The sequence below is a fragment of the Monocercomonoides exilis genome (assembly GCF_001643675.1).
Source record: "Monocercomonoides exilis strain PA203 chromosome Unknown scaffold19-1596985, whole genome shotgun sequence".
NCBI classification, from domain to species: Eukaryota; Preaxostyla; order Oxymonadida; family Polymastigidae; genus Monocercomonoides; species Monocercomonoides exilis.
This window is the reverse complement of record NW_027150564.1, coordinates 205,648-227,283: the sequence shown is the minus strand read 5'-3', so window position 1 is coordinate 227,283 and position 21,636 is coordinate 205,648. Positions and strand designations below refer to the sequence as shown.

At 40.0% G+C, this 21,636-nt stretch overlaps 5 protein-coding genes across 5 annotated transcripts; 2 read left to right on the top strand and 3 right to left on the bottom strand.

The window, feature by feature from the left end:
- Positions 1–130: 130 nt before the first annotated feature.
- Positions 131–6,763, top strand: MONOS_3970 (putative Myb-like DNA-binding protein FlbD; the record flags this gene model as incomplete). Its single annotated transcript, XM_067874005.1, has 1 exon — positions 131–6,763. The coding sequence occupies one exon, from the start codon at positions 131–133 to the stop codon at positions 6,761–6,763; it is 6,633 nt and encodes a 2,210-aa protein (XP_067728348.1).
- A 700-nt stretch (positions 6,764–7,463) lies between these two features.
- Positions 7,464–8,924, bottom strand: MONOS_17484 (uncharacterized protein). The gene is made up of 2 exons (XM_067870408.1): positions 8,596–8,924; positions 7,464–8,543 (listed from the first exon to the last, which is right to left on the bottom strand). The coding sequence occupies exons 1-2, from the start codon at positions 8,884–8,886 to the stop codon at positions 7,791–7,793; spliced, it is 1,044 nt and encodes a 347-aa protein (XP_067728347.1). The 5' UTR covers positions 8,887–8,924; the 3' UTR covers positions 7,464–7,790.
- A 1,007-nt stretch (positions 8,925–9,931) lies between these two features.
- On the bottom strand, positions 9,932–12,424 carry MONOS_3971 (uncharacterized protein; the record flags this gene model as incomplete). Its single annotated transcript, XM_067874006.1, has 4 exons — positions 9,932–10,151; positions 10,215–12,160; positions 12,211–12,324; positions 12,386–12,424. 4 exons carry the CDS (start codon positions 12,422–12,424, stop codon positions 9,932–9,934), a joined length of 2,319 nt encoding a protein of 772 aa, XP_067728346.1.
- Positions 12,425–12,795: 371 nt separating this feature from the next.
- MONOS_3972 (uncharacterized protein) lies at positions 12,796–18,272 on the top strand (the record flags this gene model as incomplete). Its single annotated transcript, XM_067874007.1, has 7 exons — positions 12,796–12,978; positions 13,040–13,153; positions 13,224–13,598; positions 13,661–13,764; positions 13,851–14,487; positions 14,618–17,837; positions 17,938–18,272. The coding sequence occupies 7 exons, from the start codon at positions 12,796–12,798 to the stop codon at positions 18,015–18,017; spliced, it is 4,713 nt and encodes a 1,570-aa protein (XP_067728345.1). The 3' UTR covers positions 18,018–18,272.
- Positions 18,194–20,434, bottom strand: MONOS_3973 (putative COP9 signalosome subunit Csn12-like protein). The gene is made up of 7 exons (XM_067874008.1): positions 20,278–20,434; positions 20,085–20,233; positions 19,951–20,032; positions 19,722–19,895; positions 19,470–19,666; positions 19,034–19,309; positions 18,194–18,837 (listed from the first exon to the last, which is right to left on the bottom strand). Exons 1-7 carry the CDS (start codon positions 20,401–20,403, stop codon positions 18,375–18,377), a joined length of 1,467 nt encoding a protein of 488 aa, XP_067728344.1. The 5' UTR covers positions 20,404–20,434; the 3' UTR covers positions 18,194–18,374.
- Positions 20,435–21,636: the final 1,202 nt, after the last annotated feature.

Sequence of the window (21,636 nt, the reverse complement as noted above, 5' to 3'; positions counted from 1 at the left end):
TTGTTTACGCTTCCTCTCTAAAAATCTTTGAAAGTTTTGCAAAAATAAGATATGGATTTTTTGATCGAAAATATAAATTACCTTCTTCGCCCAAAAATCAAATTTAGAATATTTTTTTCTGGTCATTCCGATGTCAACACAGCAAACAGAAGAAAATGATCATTCGCAAAATCCACACATCATACAATCTCAACAACCATTACCGACTTCACCTCATCTTCCTCCTGCTGCACTTCATTTTCTTCCACTTTCTGTTCTTTCACTTTCTCATGCTCAGCAATCTTCTTCACCTCCAGCAACAACTTCACCCACATCAAAATTGCAATTTCCACCCATTCCATTCCAACCTGCTCCACCACTTCCCCATCCTTTGCCAGGACCAATTCAAAGTGATACAACTTCTTCACGGTTTCTCCTTCCCCAGACAAATCATGGACCACCTCCAATGATACCACCAGCATCTCAGGTTATGTTTCCTCTGCCTTCTTATCCGCTACCAAATTATCCGCCTCTTTCTTTATCTTCTTTTTTGAATCAGCCTCAACAACATTTTCCTTTTTCTTCAGCTCCAAAGAGCGTTTCTGCTCCTGGTGGAAGCAAGCCTCTGGATCAAATTTATAATCCTTTCCGACATATTTCTCGCGAAAATCCAACCGGGGTTCCAAATATTGGTCCAAATCCTTTGGATTCATTCAACCGTCTCTCCACAAATCAATCAGCACCATCTCAAACTCAAGCACGATCAACATTATCTCTTAACAATACTACTGGATTCACATCGACTGCGAATTCATTGGGCAGTGGAGTTGGGAGCATGGGACCTACTTGGAAAAAGGGAAAATGGACACCACTCGAAGATCAACTGTTGAAGGATACTGTAGCAGAAATTGGACCGGATGGAGTCAAAGACTGGTTAATAGTTGCGCGGCATGTTCCAAACAGGTCGCATAAGCAATGCCGAGAAAGGTGGATAAACCATTTGTGCCCGCAAGTGAAAAAACAGCAGTGGACAGAAGAAGAAAAGCGAACGCTTGTTGCGTCTTGGTTCCAGAATGGCAATCAATGGTCTCGCATTGCCGTTGATCTACCAGGGCGCTCACAGAATGACATTAAGAACAGGATGTACTCCATCATGCGATACTGGAGCAAGGCCGATTTAAGAGACAGGGCAGAGCAGCTGCTGAAGGAAGGGAAAGAAATACCGTCTGCTTTCTTTCCGAAGGGAGGAATAACAAGAGCTCAAGCTGCATCCACATTTCCCAAGAGAATAAAAACGACTTCTTCTTCGACTTCATTTTTTGGCGTTGACTCGACAAATTTGTTTGGGTCTACAGGAAATGGAGCATCGCAGCAGCACCAAGATTTTTCATATGGGCAGAAGAATGGGCTTGAAAATGGTTTGACAGGAGCTGATTCAAAAGTATTTGATTCTGGGAATGGAAATGGAGTGGGATACGGAGGCGGGAAAGATGGCTTGGGGATAGGAGTAGAGGACTCAGATACAGCTGGGCACGACAAAGCGAAGCGGGGAAGGAAAAAAGGGAAAGGACGAAGGCGGGGCAGAGGGAGAGGAAGGGGCAGGCAGACTGCCAAGCGGAGTGGGAACAAAGCAGCAGAAGCAGAGCTGTCTGACGGGAGCTGGCTGGACGAGGACAGCCACGAGGAGACGTCGGCAAAGGCGGCCAAAGCGAAAAAGCAGCGTTTGTCGATCAAAGACAACAAGGACTTCTTTGCAGACATCGATTTGAACTCAGACGATGATGACGATGACGATGAGCTGAGTGATGGAGAGGACGATGAAGACGAGGAGAACGATGATGATATTGACGATGATGAAGAGCTGCAGGAGTTTCTGAAGGACCACGAGGAGCTGCTGCTTCCTCGCTGGATGAACAAGACAGATCTCCAAAATCAAAGCGAACAGAAGGAAAAAACAGAAAGTGATGTTCAAGATGCCTCAGCAAATTCTGCTGTGAAAGACGAGCAAGCACAAGTTGCTTGTTCGACTTCGACTTCTTCTTTGACAGAATTGAATGAGGAGCAGATGCCAGTTGTGACAATGTCCCAGCAGATCAAAGAAGAACTGAAAGATATTTCTGCTATTTCTGACTCATTTGACATCAAACCAAATTTGAATGTGAATGACACACAGAAAATGAGCACTTTGATTGTTGCATCTTCTGACTCTGTCTCCATTTCATCGTCTATCACAACATCATCTTCCTCTTCAACTTTGACTTCCACACCAACACATTCCTCATCGCTTCCTTCTGAATCATTTCAAACTGCTTCTTCCATTTCAGAATCTTCACCTTCCATTTCATCTTCATACGCGAGCGAAACAAAGACACTTCACGAAGTTGCAACTTCTTTATCCACACATTCGCCATCATCATCATCATTACCATCATCATCATCATCATCTTCTTCTTCTTCTTCCTCCTCTTCCTCTTCCTCTTCTTCTTCAGCACTGCATGTTTCATCTGTTCCATCCATCTCTTCCATCTCATCCATTCCATCCATCTCATCCACTTCATCCACCGCACCTTTTCCAACACTCATATTCCCAGAGCCCGTTAAAGAAGAACACCAAACTTTGCTTTCTGATCCCAAAAATACTGTCCAAAAGACAGAAGAATCAGAAAGTGCTGTTGCTTCGTCTCCTCAAAAGCCGTTCATTTTGTCTGAAGAAATGCGCCGAAGAATTTTGAAGAAGCTGAAGAAGCGGCGAAGGCTGCTGAGGCAACTCAAAATGAGAGAGGAAAAGAAATCACAGAGCACATCAGGTACATTCAAGAGTTCTGGTGAGACTGCTTCGGCTGAAGGAGAAAGAGAAGAATGCAAAAACGGACAAGACGCAGAAGAAGGCAATGCCTCCACACAGACATCGCAGTCATCTTCTTCTCTGCTTCTATCCAGTCGCTCGATGAAGTCTGACTTTATTTATCCTTCCATCTTCCCAAAATCTTCGCGACTGCAGCGCGCACGGCACAACAGGCCTCAGTGGATGAGCATGGCGACACCTTATCCAACATCTGCCTCACTGAAACGAAGTTTCTCTTACTCTTCTTCTTCTTCTTCTTCTTCTGTTGGTGGTGCTGCTTCTTCTCCTTTGGAGTATGACAGAGCCGAGGAAGCAGCTTTACCCCGTCGAATGAAGAAGAAGAAAGGGCGAGGACGAGGAAGGCCGCGGCGGTCTGAGTCGCAGACGGAGATTGAGCGGATGATTGCGATGCGGCAGATGAGTCTGAGCCAGCGAGCAGACAACGGCGAAGACGATGGCGATGACATGAGCTGGCTGACGGGAGAGGACAAAGAATTGGAGCAGCAGGGCGACAGAGCTGCCCGAATGAAAAGGACGCTTCCGGAGTCGTCACCTGTGGGGAAGCGCTCTGCCAGGCTGAATCCGTGGTACTCTAAGTCGTTTGTGTTCGGCGGGAGAACGTGGCATCCGGCATTGAAATCTTCTTTTGCTTCTTCTTCTTCTTCCTCCTCCTCTTCTTCTATGAATGGTGTTTCTCCTGCTGTATCGCCATTTTTGCCTGATCAACTATCATCTGGCAATGAATCACTTGTATCTGCTGAAGGGGAGCGCATTGGACGGAAACGGAAAGGAAAGAAGAGAGGAAGAAAGAGCAAAGAAGACAATATGCACACTATTCTGCCAGAAGAACATGGAGGTGTATTTTCTGAAGGACTTTATTCTTCTGTAATGAGTGGAGCCACAGGCAAAAACCTGCACAAAAGGAGGAGCTCATCAGCTTCACTACAAAAGTACATTGAAGGCACTGCTTCACTATTGCACCACGGCAGCAGATTGCCCAGTGAAGAATATGGTGTTGCCAAACCATCAGAAATGAATCACCAGCTGCCGAAGGAGTTCAGAGAGAGGTTTGGGATTGATCCAGACAGTGTGGACTTCCAGCGGAAGAAGAAGCGGGGAAAGCGGAAGAAAGAGGAAGAGCTGGGCTCTGCTGCATTTGCAGATGAACTGAGGCAGCGGAGGCTGAGGATGAAGTCGAAGAAGGAGCGTCGTGGAATCGACGAAGAGAATGACGATGAGTTGGATGAGAACGAAAACGAGGATGAGAAGGAATCAGAATCTCAGAATGAAAGCGAAGAAGGAGATGGCGTTGACGACGAAAGAGAAGACGATGTTGATGCGCTGCTTGATGAAGAAGACGAAGACGATGTGCTCGAAGACATCCCAAAGCTCGCACCATCCACGCCATTGCGAAGGTCTCTTGTGTCCACCAGAAATGCTTCCTTGTCGACACCTTCGCCGCTTCGGAAGAGGCATCGCGTTGCTTCGTCTCCAGGCGTCTCTTCGTCTTCTCCTTCTCCTGCGATTTCGAAGCTGAACCAGTCGAGCCATCTGGCTGAGTCGTGGGCTGACTCGCCCACTCCGCTTCTGGGAATGAGCAACTATGTTGCAAGGAAGCAGAGAAGACAGGCTGCGAAGGAGAATAGAGGCAAGTACGGCCGACTGTCACAACAGCAAACAGAATCATCGCCTCAGGTGTTTTCTCTGATGTCTTCCATTGAGACTACTCCTTCATCGACCTCACCTTCTACCCCACTTCGGGTGGTCGCACACAACTTCTCCTTTTCTTCTCCGTCCAGCACTTCTCCTTCTGTCAGCCCTCCTTTCGATTCTGCTCCTTCTTTCTCGCCTCGTTCCATCCGACTCCGCCAAAAGCAGCTCCGCATTTTGGCGCGCCAGTCAGAAAAGACTGGAATAGAGCCCCATGACAAAGTGCTCTCAGATCTCCTCAGGGCAGAGTCTCCTTCTGCTGCAGACTTTCTGTCTCCTTCTCCGTTTTCCATCAAATCTCCTTCTCCAACCTCGGATGGAGTGCCTCTTCCAGAAGGATTTGTGCCTGTGTCTAACAATTTGGACCCTTCGCTTTCGAGGGACAGCCCAACAACTGTTCGTGTTATTGCGCTTTCTCCGTCTGCTGCACGCAGAGGCACTCTTTCAGCTGATCCTCCAATCCCGCCAAAGCAGAAGCTGCTGCAGAAGTTTGCGCCCAAGTCAAATTCGCGTAATTCTCGATCCCCAGAGCCATTTAGCAAGTCTGAGGCAGAACTTGGTGATAAAAATCAGCAGGATGTCGAGAATGAGCATACGCCGAATGAAAGTGATAATGATGGAGACAAACAAAAGAAGCGTTCGACTTCTGTGTCGTCTTCAAGCACCGTCGCACTTGAGTCATCGGATGCTACCTCCATTCCATCAGACTTGAAGATAAAGCCATTTGCTCCTTCTTTGCAGAGCGCAACAGGAAAGTCGTCTTTGTCTGCTTCTCAGTCTATTCCTCCAAGTGCACCGGCAAGAAGCACTTTCTCGCGCTCTCTTTTCTCAGACGTCAATTGGATTGCTTCATCAACTGCTCAGCCGATGACACATTCTGCAAATAAAGCAACTACTTCTACTTCTTTCAATAAAACTTCAACAACAACAACTCAAATAACAATAGAGAAGACGGACAAGTCAACAGATAACGGCTTTGAAGATGAAACTTCACAGACAAATAGAAGTGATTCCTCATCTAATCCAGCGATGGCAGCATCAACAGCAACAACAACAGCAACAGAAGATAGCTTAGAAACAGACTCACAGCAGCCTGTTCTCTCTCCTCTGGTGACTCCAGCTGAATCTCCACCGTCTTCTCCCTCGAATGTTCCATCAGCATCTTTCACTCCAATTGACAGTGGAAATGTCATTCGGAGAGGAGGCGACTTCACACCAACAACATTCCCAGAATTAGAAACACACAGCTCGTGGGGTGCACCTTCTTCTGTGATGGGATCGATGCTTCTCCAGTCACCCTCTGAACTCGGCACCTCTCCTTCTTTAACCACACCAATTGAGAGAGCAGGCGCCACTCGCGCAGCAAGACACATGGCGATGCTGAAGAGAAGACAGCAAGCAGCGATGGAAGATCCACAGACACCGAGCACACTTGGGATGTTCCATAGTGGAATTGGAAGTGGAAGCAGGAACATGCGCAATCACAGACTTGACTCTGGAGACATTTATGGGCTTTCATCTCCGTCTATTAGAATGGGCATCGGAAATGACATGAGTGGAAGTTATGGATTGGGATCTGATCTTGGAATGTCGCCTCAGACTCTGATTGGCAACACCCCCACGTCAACTTTTGGATCGCTCGGAATGAGTGAGATGGGAAGAGCAGATATTTTTACTCCGTCTCCATCAGGTTTCAGAGGAAGACTCGGACAAACAGGAATGAGCAGCGTTCAGAATATTGGTGGTTTGTTTGATGATGTCAATCCTTTGGACATGAGTTCGTCAGTTGGAAGGTCACCATCGATGTCTCTTTTGTCTTCTCAAGTTGGTGGGGTTATGTCCGCTTCCCCTTTGACATCATCTTCCACAACATTTTCAATGTCTCCATCTGCTACGCAGGACAGCTCATCTTCAACTTCCACTCCTCCATCAACCCCGTCGTTCGATCATAGCATGCGCCTTTTTAACGGATCGGATTCGTCATCATCTTCTTTGTTTGATTCTTCGCCAACTCCGATTTCGTCTCATGGTCCCTCATATTTTGAAAGTTCACCTTCTCTTTCTGTCGGCTCCACAACTGCCCTTTTTAGTCGAACATTGGATCATCCAGGTCGATCGCCATTTGAGTTTTCATCAATGACCCCTACTCAAGCTGACGAGCCAATGACTCCCACATCCAGAATGAACCACTCATCATTTTCGGCCACTTTCACACCGCACCTTAGATGATGCTTGTAATATGTTTATTTTTCTGTTAACTTAATTGACGCTTTAATTTGCATTGTCGTTGATTTGCTTTGATTTATGTTCAGATTTTCATCATTGTTAAGTTTTTGTAATGTTTATGTAACAACGTTTTATAATTACAACTTCAGTAAAAGAATAAACCCCTTTACTGTATATTTGTTGTCATTGTTAACAAAAAAGAATTCGCAACCCAATAATGATACGTGAACCCGCTCCTCAATCAGAATGAGATGAAATATTGAATTTCTTTATTTGTTTTGTGATTCTTGTCTTCATATAAGAAATCATATGACTGTCCTTTTTTGTGGAGAACTCTTTGTGGAAAAAAGTAAAAAAGTGTTTGTTTCTCTAAGCAAGAAGAGGGATTTTCCAAAGCATATGGAGTATGCGCTATCATGAAACATGATTTTTGAATAATTGTTGTTCATGGAGAATTGGGAGCCAATATTAATAAATAGTCACCTTTAATATTCCCTTTTTTAATTCATTGATAATCCAGAAATCACTAACTTTTTTTTCAAATGCATTGCATTTGAAACATTGTTGTAACTGTCTTTTTCCTTGGTCTGAAAAAATAATCAAAGCTTATTAAATATTCTGGAGACCGAAAAAATGGCTCTTGCGATATATTCTATTTCAAAACAAAGAAGGGATTCAGAAAAAAAATTTAACAAAGTTTTTCTCACTGACGTGGGTATTTATTCATAATTTTAATTTTTTATTTTTCAGCGCCATTTATTTGCGGATGATAAAAAATTGGCGAAAGACAAACAAATGGTTGTTTTCTTTCACTTTGTTTTGTTTGTCTTCAAAAAATCCCATCAAACAATCATAAATGTTAAAATAAATCACAAAATTCAATAAACAATCATGAAAAGAACATTCAACTCTAAAATTATAAAATGGTTAAAATACCAGCACTCTTTTAATTCTCAGAAATGATGAAAATGAAACATATCCCTGAGTATTAACGTTGCAATAATTTGCGACTATAAAAATAAAAAAAGATTCAATTAACCACAAATAATTCAGAAGGATTTTTAGGTAATACATAATGGCTCATATAAACACGCAACATTTCATTGAAGCTAATCAAGGAATCTTCATAGCCATCTTCTTCCAGCACACTAAATGTTACTCTTTTGATTATCTCACTTTTCTCTTTGTCGCTTTTCTCATTGGCGTTTCTATTCAATCTCTTCGAAAGCCTCGAGAAAAAAGACAGATAAGTCTCGGTAAAGTCATTTCCCAATGTTGGCTGATGAATTTCATCCAAAATGAGCTCAACAGCACCAACTCTCAGCAAATCGTCAACATTAACTCCATCTTTGAATATCATCAGATTTAACAGTTCAACGCAAAGCAAAGTCACTTCGCTATAATTATCCTTTGCAGTCTTGCACAGCCTAATTATGCATCGCGCACACTCGGTGATTTCTTCTGTCTCGTGGGTGAAGCTAAGAAAATATAAATAAAGCAATTTGCACCATCTCTTAGTGATCCGTACTTCTTTTGTGTTCAATACTCCGTTTTTCTTTTGCTTCCAATCGATGCATTTTGTCAGCTCTTCCAACTGCTTTGTAACTTCTTTCACAAAATGCAGTTCATCCAAATGCTCCTTTAAAGAATTATTTGAACCCAGAACTCTGTTCATAAAGAACCTAAAAGCAGACAAATAGGCAAGCGGAGTTAGGTTTTGATGCACCTGATGATGCTTTATGATCTCTGCTAATTTATTTAAGCACAATTCATTTTCCGAATACTTGCAAAAGTTACATCCATGAACGACAAACATTTCACAACAAAATTCACACCTCACAATATTGACTTATGCTGCTTAAAGAAAGCAATGCCATTTCTACCTCATTTCGTGCTTCTTCATTTTCCTCTTTGGCAATCACAAAATTTAAAAGGCATGGTATACAAATCAAAAGAAAGTCGCTTGACATATCATAGTTTTTATTATGCAGAGAAAGAATACATTCACAAATATCCACCTCTAACTTTTCGTTCTTTTCTTCTTGTTTCTTTTCTTCATCATTTAAAATCTCTTCAAATTTATCATAAAGTGAAGAACTATCAAAATTTGGAGTCCAAAAATTCATCAAATTCTTCCAATATCCAATATGTTTCAGCAGCAAGGTTACACTTTCCAAAGGCAATTTCTTTTCAGTAATCATGTAGTGTAATTTATTGAACATTTCTTCTGTAAGAATGGCCTGGAATTCTTCTTTGTTCATCTTATCTGTTAATTCTTTCATTTCACAAACAATTTGTGATTGCTCGGCATGAGAACTGACGATTAAATGAGAAAAAAGGTCTAAAGAAATAACCAAAAAATATCAAATAAAAATGTGAAAATATATATATAACATTCAAATGAATAAAATATTCAAACCAGAAAACTCTTTGATCAACTATAATGTATTTATCCAAAATAGTTGAAAATGTTTTTGAAAATACATCAAATATCGCGAAGAAGGCAAATTAAAAAACGTATTTATTCAATAAAATGAATAATAAAGAATGTTTATTATCAAACATGTTCTGAATTATGCTGTATCATCTTTTCGGATGAAACAGTAATTATGCAATTGAGCAAATTACTAAAAAATGCGGTTGTATTGATCAATAAAAATGTTTTTCGTTGTTCCGAAAATATCAATTTTGCAAAACAAAAAATTAACAAATAAAGACTAACTTTAAAAACTGTTTTTTTGATTTTTAATAATTTTTTCGGAAGAAGTTACAACCAAAAATACTATCAACTCTTCATGGAAAAAAAATGAGGATCGTAATAATTGCCTTTTCGAACTTTTATAATAATTTTTGAATGAAACAACAAACAAACAAACAAACAAAAAAAAAAAAAAAAAAAAAAAAAAAAGAACAGAAAAAAAGAAATACTCTAAAAATTGTGAAACGAACGCTTGTTGATTACATTTATAATTAAGATTTTTTTGAAAACGAAATCAATACTCATTTCACAAAAATAATTTTTTTATTTTTTGTTCGGGTTAACAAAAAAATATTCGGGCTTATAAATCACCCTAAATGAAATTCAACATTACATCTCAACAAAAAAATTCAATTGAAATTTAAATCAAACATATACAGTTCTCTCTTCTTATTCACAAAAAAGATTTCTCTTTATATAAAAGAATTGTCTTGTTCAGGATGCAACAGTTGTTGAAGAGCTGCTGCATTCTGAGAAATGTTCTTGTCTGAATGAGAAATTAGCATTGTAAGAAGTGAAAAAGGAATTGCCATTTCAAGTAAGGACTTTGTGAGAGGTGTGCAGTTAGAAGTGATTGTTTGAAGAAGAACAAGTACTTGAATAATGACTGATGGACACTTGAGATGATTGTCCCTGTTTAAAACATCAAAGAACAGATGCATTAAATAGAATATACACAAGAAAAATAATACACACTGTAACATTATCTTTAATAATTTGATAAAGTCATTTCGCAGCAAAATAAGCTGATTATGCTGTACAAATGACAAGTCGTTAAGAACGCTTAAGGCCTGCTGTTCAATTACTTGATCACCACTTGAGCATGCAGCTTTAAGAAAAGAAACCATTGGCACCAATTCAGATGGTATTTCTCTACCTCTGAACACCAATGCGCAAACCTCGCTTGCCCTCAGCTGCATTTCCATACTTTCATTTTGACGGAACACCAAAGAAATGCGCTCGACGCCTCTGCAGCGGCAGAATTTGTGGTAACAAGGATGGGGCAGAGGAATGGAAGATGGAACAGCACTCACCAAATCATCAGAGCTGAACGATCGAGGGAGTGACTGTGAAGTAATAGAATTAAATGGATCCGAAGAAAGCGTTGCAAAGTTTGAGAAAGAATGTGAACGAAGCAAATTTTGCTGCGAAAAAGAATCGGACTGACTGAATGTCAGAGAAGTGTTAGAATTTTCACTGCTTTCATCTGAATCGTCACTTTCTTCGTCTTCGCATCCATCATATGCTTTGTTTCGTGGCTCTTTCTGGCATTTTCGATTTTCACATGGAGCAGCTTTGATAGTAAGAAGCAATTTCAATGTGTCAAGAGTTATGCTTCGAATATCTGGCTGATTTTGCATTAGCATTGTTACAAGAGCCTCCAAAAAGTTGGCTTCAAGCAAAGAATGCAAACGTTGAGGATGAGATTCACAATACTGAACAAAGAATTGCATCGCAGCAATATAAACTTTTGTTATTTTATCTGAATCTTTTTGAGAAAGAATAAAACTCGTTATTGTGGAAGGAAACCCATTTGCTATAAATCTCTCAACCTGATCTGGGTTATGTTCCAGGAAGTTCGTTACAAATTGACAAATATGCTCTGCATTCACTGCTTCTCCAACAAGAGATGTAACGGGGTCTGCAAGAACAGAGCCAATTGCAGCAACAGGAGTTGGCAAAAAAGGCGAAACGGCAAATTTCATAACTTTTGAGATGCTGCCCATCATTTTTGTATCACTCAGCGCTTTCATTGCAAATTTTGAAGCACTCGGAAGAAGCGAGCTAACAGTCGATAACGCAGATGTCAAAACAGATTGATTGGACGAAGCAGAAGCTCCGGAAAGGAATTCGCAAATGTCTGGTTTTGTTACAATATTTCTATCTTTTTGGAATTCAAGTGTTGCAGACGACGATGCTCCAGCAAAGGAAGAAGAAGAAGAAAGACAATGTGACTGCTCATCAACACATGAATCCGATTCAGTTGACTCAGACATGCACATAACTAAAGGTGATTGCTCGCACGTGGAATTCGACAAGAAAGGAAATAAACCAGTTGCTTTTGCTGATTCAGTAGAGGATAGTGGCTGGCTTGAAGATGATGCAGCAGGAAATGGAGTGCAAATTGCGGAGATATCATTCATTTCATCAGAAGATGAATCTATTGGAGGAGGTGATGGATTTACAACCGCAGAAGAAGATGGAAAAGCTGGTGGAAAATCCGCAATTGGACGAATGATATGCCCAGTTGATGAGCTATCTGAATGAACTGATGAAACTTCGTCTTCTCCAAAAAGATAAGGAATTGTTGTAACTGCTTTGAACATATTCGGATGAGTCATTTCTGGCATGTCAATGTCTGATTGCGTATTCCCTCCAAACGAATGAAAAATCTTGATTGATTTCATTTCACATTGAGAAAGAAGCTGCCTATTAGTTTCGTTAATGTCATGATCTTTTAATATTGATAAAAGATTGTGTAATTCAAGTGCAACATCTTGAGTAATTATGGCATGCTCCAAAAAATGCAAAAGGCAAGAACAAAAAGAGCACCTTGACGCTGCTTCGTTGCAAAAAGGGTGCATCAGAAAATGCTGCTCAAGAGCTTTCATTACGGAAATTAGAGAACTAAAATTGTTGCTCTAAATATATAAATTAATAACACAGAAATAATAATTGCAAAACAGCACACGTATAACGCTGTGACGAAAAAGTTATAAATGCTAAACTGATTGGAAATATAGTTATCTCCCGAAAAATGTTCAATAGATGTTTGTAGATGCGCTAATAACTGATTAAGTAATTTCTTTTATCAATAATAATAGAAAAACTTGTTTTATTTATTTTTTAAATTCAAATCTGCAAACGTTGATAGAAGGATTTGTTTCATTTGTTATTATTGCCATTAGTCTGGTTAGTCTTTCAGGCTGAATAAAAAGCTGAATTATTGTTGGTTCTTGAAAAAAAGTCAGTATTTATCATTTAAATTTTGCTCGCAAATGCAAACCATGTTCTAGAAGCGCAAGAATAGATTGAATACCGGCTTCTCGAATAAGATGATTTGAAGATTCAATAAAACTAAAAAATACATCAACAGTCTTAAAACATGCTTTCAAAAATAAAACAATAAATAAAAGAAAAAGATACATTATTTTGATCTTTGACATCAGAGGATAAATCCTCTGTGTCCATTGTGACGCTTTCAAATTACCTGCGAAGTTTTTTCATAAGATCATAGCAAGCATAAACTTTTTCATAAGTTGTTGGGAATAATTAAATGGCTGACTCCTCGTCAAAGGAGAAAGCCCCATCAAAAACCTATGTAAGGGATGAAACCATCGATTCCAGGATATCTTCAAAAGTAACTGACGGGGTTATATCTTATCAAAATCGCCTTTCAATGCTATTACGAGATGATAATGAAAATGCTCCGCTTCATGAATCTTATACGAAAGAAGAGGTATTTCATTCGCACACAAACATTTTCAACAATAGTTTATTTCTTTCCTAAATTTTTTTAGATGTCAATTTTTCTTGATAGCTGCTTTGATATTTTGAGAGAGTTTGCAGAATATATTCTTGGAGTTTGGATATATTTCAAATCACTTGAACAACAGGAACGATCAACTGTTGATGTTTGTTAAAGTTATTTTTGCTTTTTGAAAACTAACACATTAACAAACATTTATATGCATTTCATTAAAGGATGTGAATGCTTCTGAACTTTTAACCAAGCTTCTAGATGCAACGGAATCAAACACAACTTTTAGACATAAATTTTCTGAGCTCGTTTCGCAGGTTCGGAGACGTGACCAATTGTTAAAGGAACAGAGACAGATGTATTATATGGAAATACTTAATTTAAAAGAGCAACTTTATCAGCGTTCTCGACTCGGAGATGCTTATCAGCCAGAAGACCTGAAATTATATAATCCACAAGCCTGGCTTAAAGAACTTTTAGGAGAAGATGCCGATCCAGATGATGATATAGAGACTCTTCAAAAAAAGACACAAGCAGCAATTGAAAAGTTGAACGAATCATATGAAGCTGACAAGAAAAAGCTTCAAGATAAGTTCTATGTTTGGATTTTTTAAAAAAATCTTTAGCTTTATTTAATGCTTGGTACATGTTTTTAATCTAGAAACTTGAGAAAGAACGAGAGTTACAGTTGAAAAAATTGAAGGAAATGTTGAAAGAACGGGAAGAAGAGCTCCAAAGAAGAAAAGAAAACGATCTATTAGCTGTGTATGTGTATTAAACATTTATTCAATTTTGTTGATCATTTGAATTTTGCTTATTCTGTGATGATTGCTAAACCAACCAACTCACAGAAATAATCTGGCAGATATTCAGCAACAGCACGAAATGGAGATACGGCAGTTAAAAGAGCAATTTCTCAAAGAAAGCGAAGAAAGAGCAAAGCAAGCGAGTGAAGGAGACGGAGGAGGAGAAGCAGAGGAAGAAAGTGTTGGCTCAGAAGATGAGTGGGAGGATGATGGAAATGGAGGAAGAAGGAGGAAATCGAAGAAAAATGAAAATGGCGCTGCAGAAAAACAAGAAAAAGAGACAGAAAGCGAAAAGCTGATGTCACTGCTTCAGGCTACGCGAGTGGAAGTGGAGGAAAAGAACGATGTTATCAGAGAGCTGAAAGAGAAGCTGATACTGTTGGAGCAGAAAGCAGGAAAAGCAGCTGAGAATGCTGCAAACAATCAGATTGAACCAGATGAATTGGCTTTGTTCAAAGAATGGAAGAGAAAAGAAGCGGAAATGTTGGCCATATTGAATGGAAGTGGAAGCAATGGAGAAGGAGAAGGAGCGAATAAGGATGCCAAAGCGAGGGAAAGAGAAATAGCTGGAAGGGTGGATGAGGTGGAAAATGCACTCACAGAGGAAGCAAGATTGAAGAGCGAGGCAATACAGAACAGATGGCAGATTTTGGCAGCTAAATTGAGGAAGAAGTACTTCGATGTTTGGATTTATTGAAAATGCGATTCAACTTCATAGCTTCTTTTTATTCATTTTGTTTATTTGAATGAATTTTCTTTTCTTTTCTTTCTTTTGTTTATTTAATTCACAAACGACACTACATTTCCAACAGGACAAGATCCAATCTATCAGAGACGGCACGTACGATGCATCCAAAGATTTGCTGCTGGGTCCATTGCACCGCTCTGGCAAGGGGAATCAGAAAAGAGGCCTTACAGGCGAGGAAAGCAGTGAAGATGACTCGGACGACGAAGGAGCCAAAAGAAAGATGGAGGCGCGTCTTAGGAAGATCGGCATGTCGTCTCGGTTTCTGTCGCTTTCGTTTCTGGAGCGGATGCGGAAGCAGCAGGAGGAAAAGGAGAAGGAGCTGGAGGCGCTCCGAATAGAGATCACCATAAAGAGGCAGAGGAACCTTGGCAAAGTTCTGAATGCTGCACACCATCTTGCAGCGTATGAGAAAAGAAGGCTGCTGGAGATGCATGCAAATGCAGACAGGATTGCTGCATATGACATCCCCCGAGACGACAGAAACGATCAAGCCAAAGAGAGAATCAGCATCAGTGACAGAGAGCAAGCACTGAAGGACCAAAACGCGAGGACGAGGGAGATGCGGCTAAGAAAAATCACTGTTGGAAGAGGGTCGAAGATGGAAAGCACTTTGCGGGCGATGCTTGCTCAGCAGCAACAGCAGCAGAGCATTGAGAGTCCACGTGAAGCAGGCGAGGAGCGAGTGAAAGAGAGGACATTCAAAGGAATCGAAAGAGACAGGGAAAAAGAAAGAGGAGGTGCACTTCTTGTTGACACAAGCGAGGTTTTGGACGAATCAACCGATTTTCTCTGCTCCACAATGTCGCTTTTCCCTTCGCTGTCTGCTGTTCCCTCGGCAGCTGCATCCTTGCCAACTTTATCGCCTCAGCTTCAACCATATCGCACTCAGTATTCTTCATTGAGCACGGAAGGCAAAGACATTTCCTCAGCTGAAATGGGGGGGTTTGTGCCCGTTTCAATTTCCTCCTCTTTTTCTCCCACAGAAATGGAGCAGGCTACTTTCCTTCAATCACATCAGAGTTCACAGAGAATGCATCTGTATCCACCCGATCCCCAAAGACTCCCATACAACACCTCCTCTTCTCAGCCAGCCACTTCCTTGCCGGTCCACTCCACCACATCCTTCACTGTCTTCGGCTCTTCCTCTCTCCTCTCTCCAAACTCTTCAGTCTATTTCTCTGTGTCCCAGTCGCACCCATACCTCTCTCGCACTTCTTCCTCTTCATCCATCGCATCTTCCCAACAAAGCCCTAGATCTTCGCGACAGTCGCAGCTGCAGAGCATGGAGAGGACAGCAGGCAGCGGAGTGTTTCTGCAGCCAGCAATATCGCCTGTCTCACAAGTGCAGGCTCATCCACACACAAATTCATATCCTGTAAGTATTTCATCAGCTGAGCACACTTCATCACTCTCTTCCACTCTCTCGTCGACAAGCTCTTCTGCTTCACTGAACTCACCTCGCCTGCCATCTCACCTAAATGCATCGTTTCCTCCACCCAATTCATCCCCCAATCATTCCACTCCCCCCAAAAAATCAACAAATTCGCAGCAATCTCCATTGAACCAGTCCAAACAAGCAGCCTCATCGTCTTCTTCTCTTCAGCAACAGTACTCCTCAAAGTCTCTCACAGCAACTGACATTCTCACTGAAGATGCCAACGCATCCATCCAAAAGCAGCTCAGCATATCTGGGAAAGCTGCAGGGCAGACTGAAATCAAAGAGAGAGGGGTAACTCCGTGGACTCCTCCACAAACAGCGACAACGACAACACTCACAACGCTTTCCTCTGAAAGCGAGCTTCGGCCGTCTTCCAACGCGGCTGTGGTCATTTCATCTGGGCAGAGCGCTTTGCAGAATCAATCGAACTATCTGTCAATTCTTTCATCGCCAGGCAATATAAGCTCTGCTACTCAGCAAACAAGCACTACTGGTGATTCTCACAGTCAGTCTTCTGATGAACTGCTATCTTCTGAACAAGAACTTTCACCCGAAGTATTTCCTGTCTATGGTCCACACTTCACAGCATCGCATATGATGTCGATGCGCTCGCCTTCTTCTCCTTTGCCTTCTGTTCCAAGCTTCACTTCCCCCAAATTGACTGTTGTGGGACCTGATGGCTTTCCTTCATCTCCTCTCTCAACACATTCACTCTCACGGCAGCTGATGGCTCGCGAAATGAAGAATTCCTCCAACACATTGGATGGCGATTCGGAACAGGGAAATGGACTTTTGAAGGAGAAAGAACAGAATGCAAGGAATTATGTGATTTCTGGGGGTGACAGTGATCAGTGGATCAATCCTGCTGCCACACCACAAAAGAGCTGGTCCAATGCAGACAAAGACAACAGCCCGTCAGATGAATGGAGAGACAGAAAAGCAAAGAACTTGAAGGAAAACGGTGGTGGAACTGGGAAAATTGTAAACGTTGGGGATGATGCAGTTCTGCCAGCACCACCCAAATCGTCTCCTTCTCTGCCGCTCCACTTCCACCTCCCTCGTCTTTCACTTCAGCAAAGCTCGTCTCCGCAGCAGCGAAATACGTCACACTCTGAACAAGGCACGCGAAGGACAGTTTCGTCTGTCTCGACGTTTCCTCCTGTTTTCTCAGATCGGCAGATGGATGCATCAACAACCAGGTTAACAGAGAATGGATCGAATGATTCTCAGACAGGAACAACTCCGCAAAAGCGCCTGCAAAGGAGTTTGCAGTCGCCTTCACCGTCTTTCTTCCACAGCGGTGCACTGCAGTTAGAGTCAGAACTTGTCACACATCGTTCAAAGGACTCACCAGAATCTCCTGTTTCAAATAGTTCTGGAAGATACAAAAAAGAGAAGGAGAAAGAAAAGAGCGAAGCAAACGAAGAGAAGAAGTATGCGAGCACTAACAAAACGGAAGAAGGAGTCGAAGAGTGGAAGAGGAAGGACGATAAAGAGTTTTTCACCATTCTGCCTCTACTTACAGATACTGTTTCATCTAATCAAAGTGACAGCTCAAAGATACATGAAGATACAGGCAGCAGCAACAGTAACAGTAAATCTCATACAGCTGTTCAGTTGACATCGATTGAGTTTAAAGAAGAAGGATCGATCAAAAACTCCAATAAAAAGCACAAATCAAAGAAACAAAGCAATTCTCCCTTGACAGAAAGGGGGAAGGCAGAGCAAAGCGCTCGATCTCCACCGAAGAGTGATAAGCTCAAGCGTCATGCTCATCGTTCTTCGTCAGTTCAATCGCAGCCATCGCCTCGGCTGTCTCCGTTGATATATCATCCAAATGAAAATGGTTTGTTTTCTATTTTAGATTGAATATTTGATAATCGATTCATTGCATCATATTTCTTTTTTTTTTTCTTTTTTTTTCACTCTTGTTCGAAAATGAAAAGTTCCTGAGCTTCCAACAACCGTGACAGGAGAGACGTATCCGCTAACTCAGAGAAGCCTCATATCACAGCAGTCTTCTTGAAAAGAAGCGCTAATTACAAACAAAAAATAAAAATTTTTTATATGATTGTTTTATGTAGAATAGTTTTATTTATGGAGTCTACAATAAATATTTATTTCTTATTTTTTTTCTGTTTCGTTTATGATTTATAATGTTTTAATGTTGGAATTTCTCTTGTTTCATAGCTTTCAAATGAATTTTGTCTTCATTTTTTTTTCTGTTTCACGTGAATTGTATAAAGTTGAATTTTTTTCCCAAAAAATAACGCTTTATGTAATCATATGTAATGAAATGATAGAAGAGGGCAAGAAGTGATCATGCCTTTGGAGGTCAAAATTATTCTTTTTTTTTTAATCCTAATTTTACAAACAATGCTCTTCAAAGCCTTTGTGCCAACACTTTGAGCGGTGTGAATGGAGTGTCTTTTGAAATAACGAGGATGCGCCGTTCGTGGTGTATGAAGCCTTTGATGTACTTCTGTGCAATCAGCAAAGCCAGCTGGCACTCCAACTCATCGTACCGCATCATCGAGGCAGCAGAGGTGGAGGCTGCAGGAGAAGGCAGCGGAGAAGGAGAGGGGGAGGGAGATGGCAATGGAAGAGGAGAAGGTGCAGCAGAAGAAGCAGGAAAAGATGCCTGCTGTGACGATGTGGATTGAAATGGTGCAGGCGATGTTGACGAGAGCATGGACGAAGAGGAAGATGCTGAAGAAGACGCTGAAGAAGACGATGATGAGACGAGAGATGAGACAGGGACTCCGGCAAACTCTTTGAAGCCTAATTCGACCAGAACATCAGAAAGGACGCCCAAACTTATGTTTGTGCCTCCAATCACAGATATTCTGATAAATCCGTTGTTGCGCACGGTGCATTCAAAACAGATCACAAAATTGAATCAATGCAGATGAGTGATTTAATTGAAAAAAACAAAGAAAGAAATAAAAAGATCTCTAAAATCAAGGATTTTGCAAATAATTCATCAGATAACTTTTTCAACAAAGCAAAAAAGAATATCCCTTTCAAGTTTTTCGTGCACACATTCTTTTGAATAACTGCCTGAAAGTCAAAGTTTCCAGCTGGAGGAGAATCAGATAGATTCCTGCCCTTATAAAGAACTCTTCGTGTTGCTTGATCGAATCATTTAGTCTCTTAACATCGCCAGCAATCACTGCGTTTCTGATCTCAACAAACCATTTCATTTGATACTTCCCCAGTAAAGCGGCAGATGGCATCTTCAATCTCAGCATCCTCAACGGAATCAGATAGAGAAGAATTAGCTGCTTGTTTTTGAATAGCTCAACGTTTCCTGTTGGCCTGTCAAAATAAAAGTGAAATCAAATTAAGCAATTATTCACCATATGAAAACATTTTAGGATAAAACTCAAAAAATGAAAGACCATCTCATAACATTCAAAATATAAACACAAATTTCTTATGGAAATGGAACTTCTCTTGGATGCTCTTGCAATCATACCCTCCACCATCAGGACAATTTCTGAAAGCAAAATCAAGATCCTGTTCTGCTTGCTGATATTTGGATTCAAAAAGATAAAACCTTCCGCAATAATACTTATATGTGACTTGTTGTGATAGCGGAAACAGTTCAAGTGCAGGAAATCCTGGCGCGCTTGTAGATCGAAGTAAATTGTGGGGAATTTGAGTGTTATTAATCTTTAAAAAAATGAATGGGAAAAGGCTTAATACATATTTAACGAGCGGAACACACTTTTGAGCATATCTTTAATGTGTTATTAACAATGTGTAAAATTGCCCTTTTTCTTGAAATTGAGAATTCGCTTCGATCCTTATTGCAGAGTGAAAAATATTTACTATATAAAAGCATTGCAGTTTCCTCAAGGTGCTTTGGTGGTTGGCGTTCCTTTGCCAGAATGTTGTCGGCCTAGTTTCATGTCACATTTGATATCTCGAAATTTAACGAATCAAATTTCACAAACCACTGTGGCTATCTTTCTGAGATCAGTCAAAACAAACATAAACAAAGAAACAGCCCATTCGAGACCTTCTTGCACCAAATCACTTCAAAAAGAAATGTCAAAATTAAATCATGTTTTTGAATATAATTGCAAACTCGAGAAGCGTTCTCTGATGATGAAATGCAGAGGAAAATTGTTGTTTTGCAATACAAAGGTCACGTTCAAGAATTTGTGAAAATACATCTTGCTGAATTTGCGATGAAAAATGTCTTTTAACCAATGAAGATATTTGTCCTTCATTCATCTGTACAACAATCAATATTTAAAAACAAGAATTCATTTTCAAACATTTTCTAGCCAATGAGGAACAGTTTTCTTTAAGCACAAAAAATCCTCTGCCAAATGCTCCTGATCTTCAGTGCTCCAACATTTTTTGAACTGTTGAGCAAAATCATTTGCAGAAGAAGCTAACATAAATTATCTTCTAAAAAATAAAAATAATACTGGGACAATTCTCATTTTTCAAAAAATATGGATAAAAAACAGCGGCCTACCGGAATTGAACCGGTGACCTAGTGATCTGCAGTCACTTGCTCTACCGCTGAGCTAAAGCCGCTTGTTTAAAAGACCATCTTTTGTTAGTTGATTTAATAATAACAATTTTGTAATGAAACAATAACATATTTTCTTTCACTTCACATTTGTCTTTAATTTCATTTCATAAACACGTTTCTCCATACCGCGCATTCGTTAATACTTAAGCGAATGAAAATCATAGCTTTCGCTCAGATTTTGCATTTACTGATTTTTGGAAGTTTTTTTGATCTCTTTTAAATGCTTTTATCGGAGTCATTTACAAATTTGATCGTTTTTGCTAATCGCATAACGAATATAAATTATTCACATTTTACTTCAAATAAAGTCCGGATATCTCAATTACACTTGAAATAAAGCAAACCTTTAAACATTTTAACTTTTCAACCTCATAGTCATTCTCGTCCTTTTAAAATTCGTTCAAATATTCCCATCAAAATTATTTAACGCAAGAGATTTGAATTTATTTTGAAAATTGAGCAAACAAATGTGCATTCGATAACTTTTATTTTTTCATTGTTGATCATTTCCCATTGGAATATTAACTGTTTTTTGATTTTAAAATATCTTTTTATCTTTTTTTGTTTTGAAACTCATTTTGAAGAACCGCATTTTATTTTTATAAAAAAGAATAAAAAATTTCATCCTGATAGAAATATTGTTTTTTTTAAGCTCGAAATGCATTTGTACTGTATACGAATGCAATGAGTTTAGTTTGTGAATATTTTCCCACACTTCAATAAATTTGACATATGCTTAATTTTATCTTGCTATTAAGCCTTTCTGTTGAACTTGAAAATAGTGGTTGGCTGGAAGGAGTTCAAAATACCAAAACAAGTCGAGCAACAACCTTCCAAAAACAATCTATTTTTAAATGCGAAATTGATAGTATAGATCTTCCTTTAAACAAAATTTTGAAAAACGCGAAGAAAGAATCCGAAGAGGCCACAAAATTTGTCATTGAAGCTCAAACTGAAAAACCATTTGATGCAATCCCTCGCTACAAAGGTATTATTTCATGTTAATTTATTTCATTTCTCTGTTGTCATATCAATGTTGCAGGATCTGTAAAAGAAAATGTTCCACTGAAGTTTCAAAGTTCAGTTTTTGGCT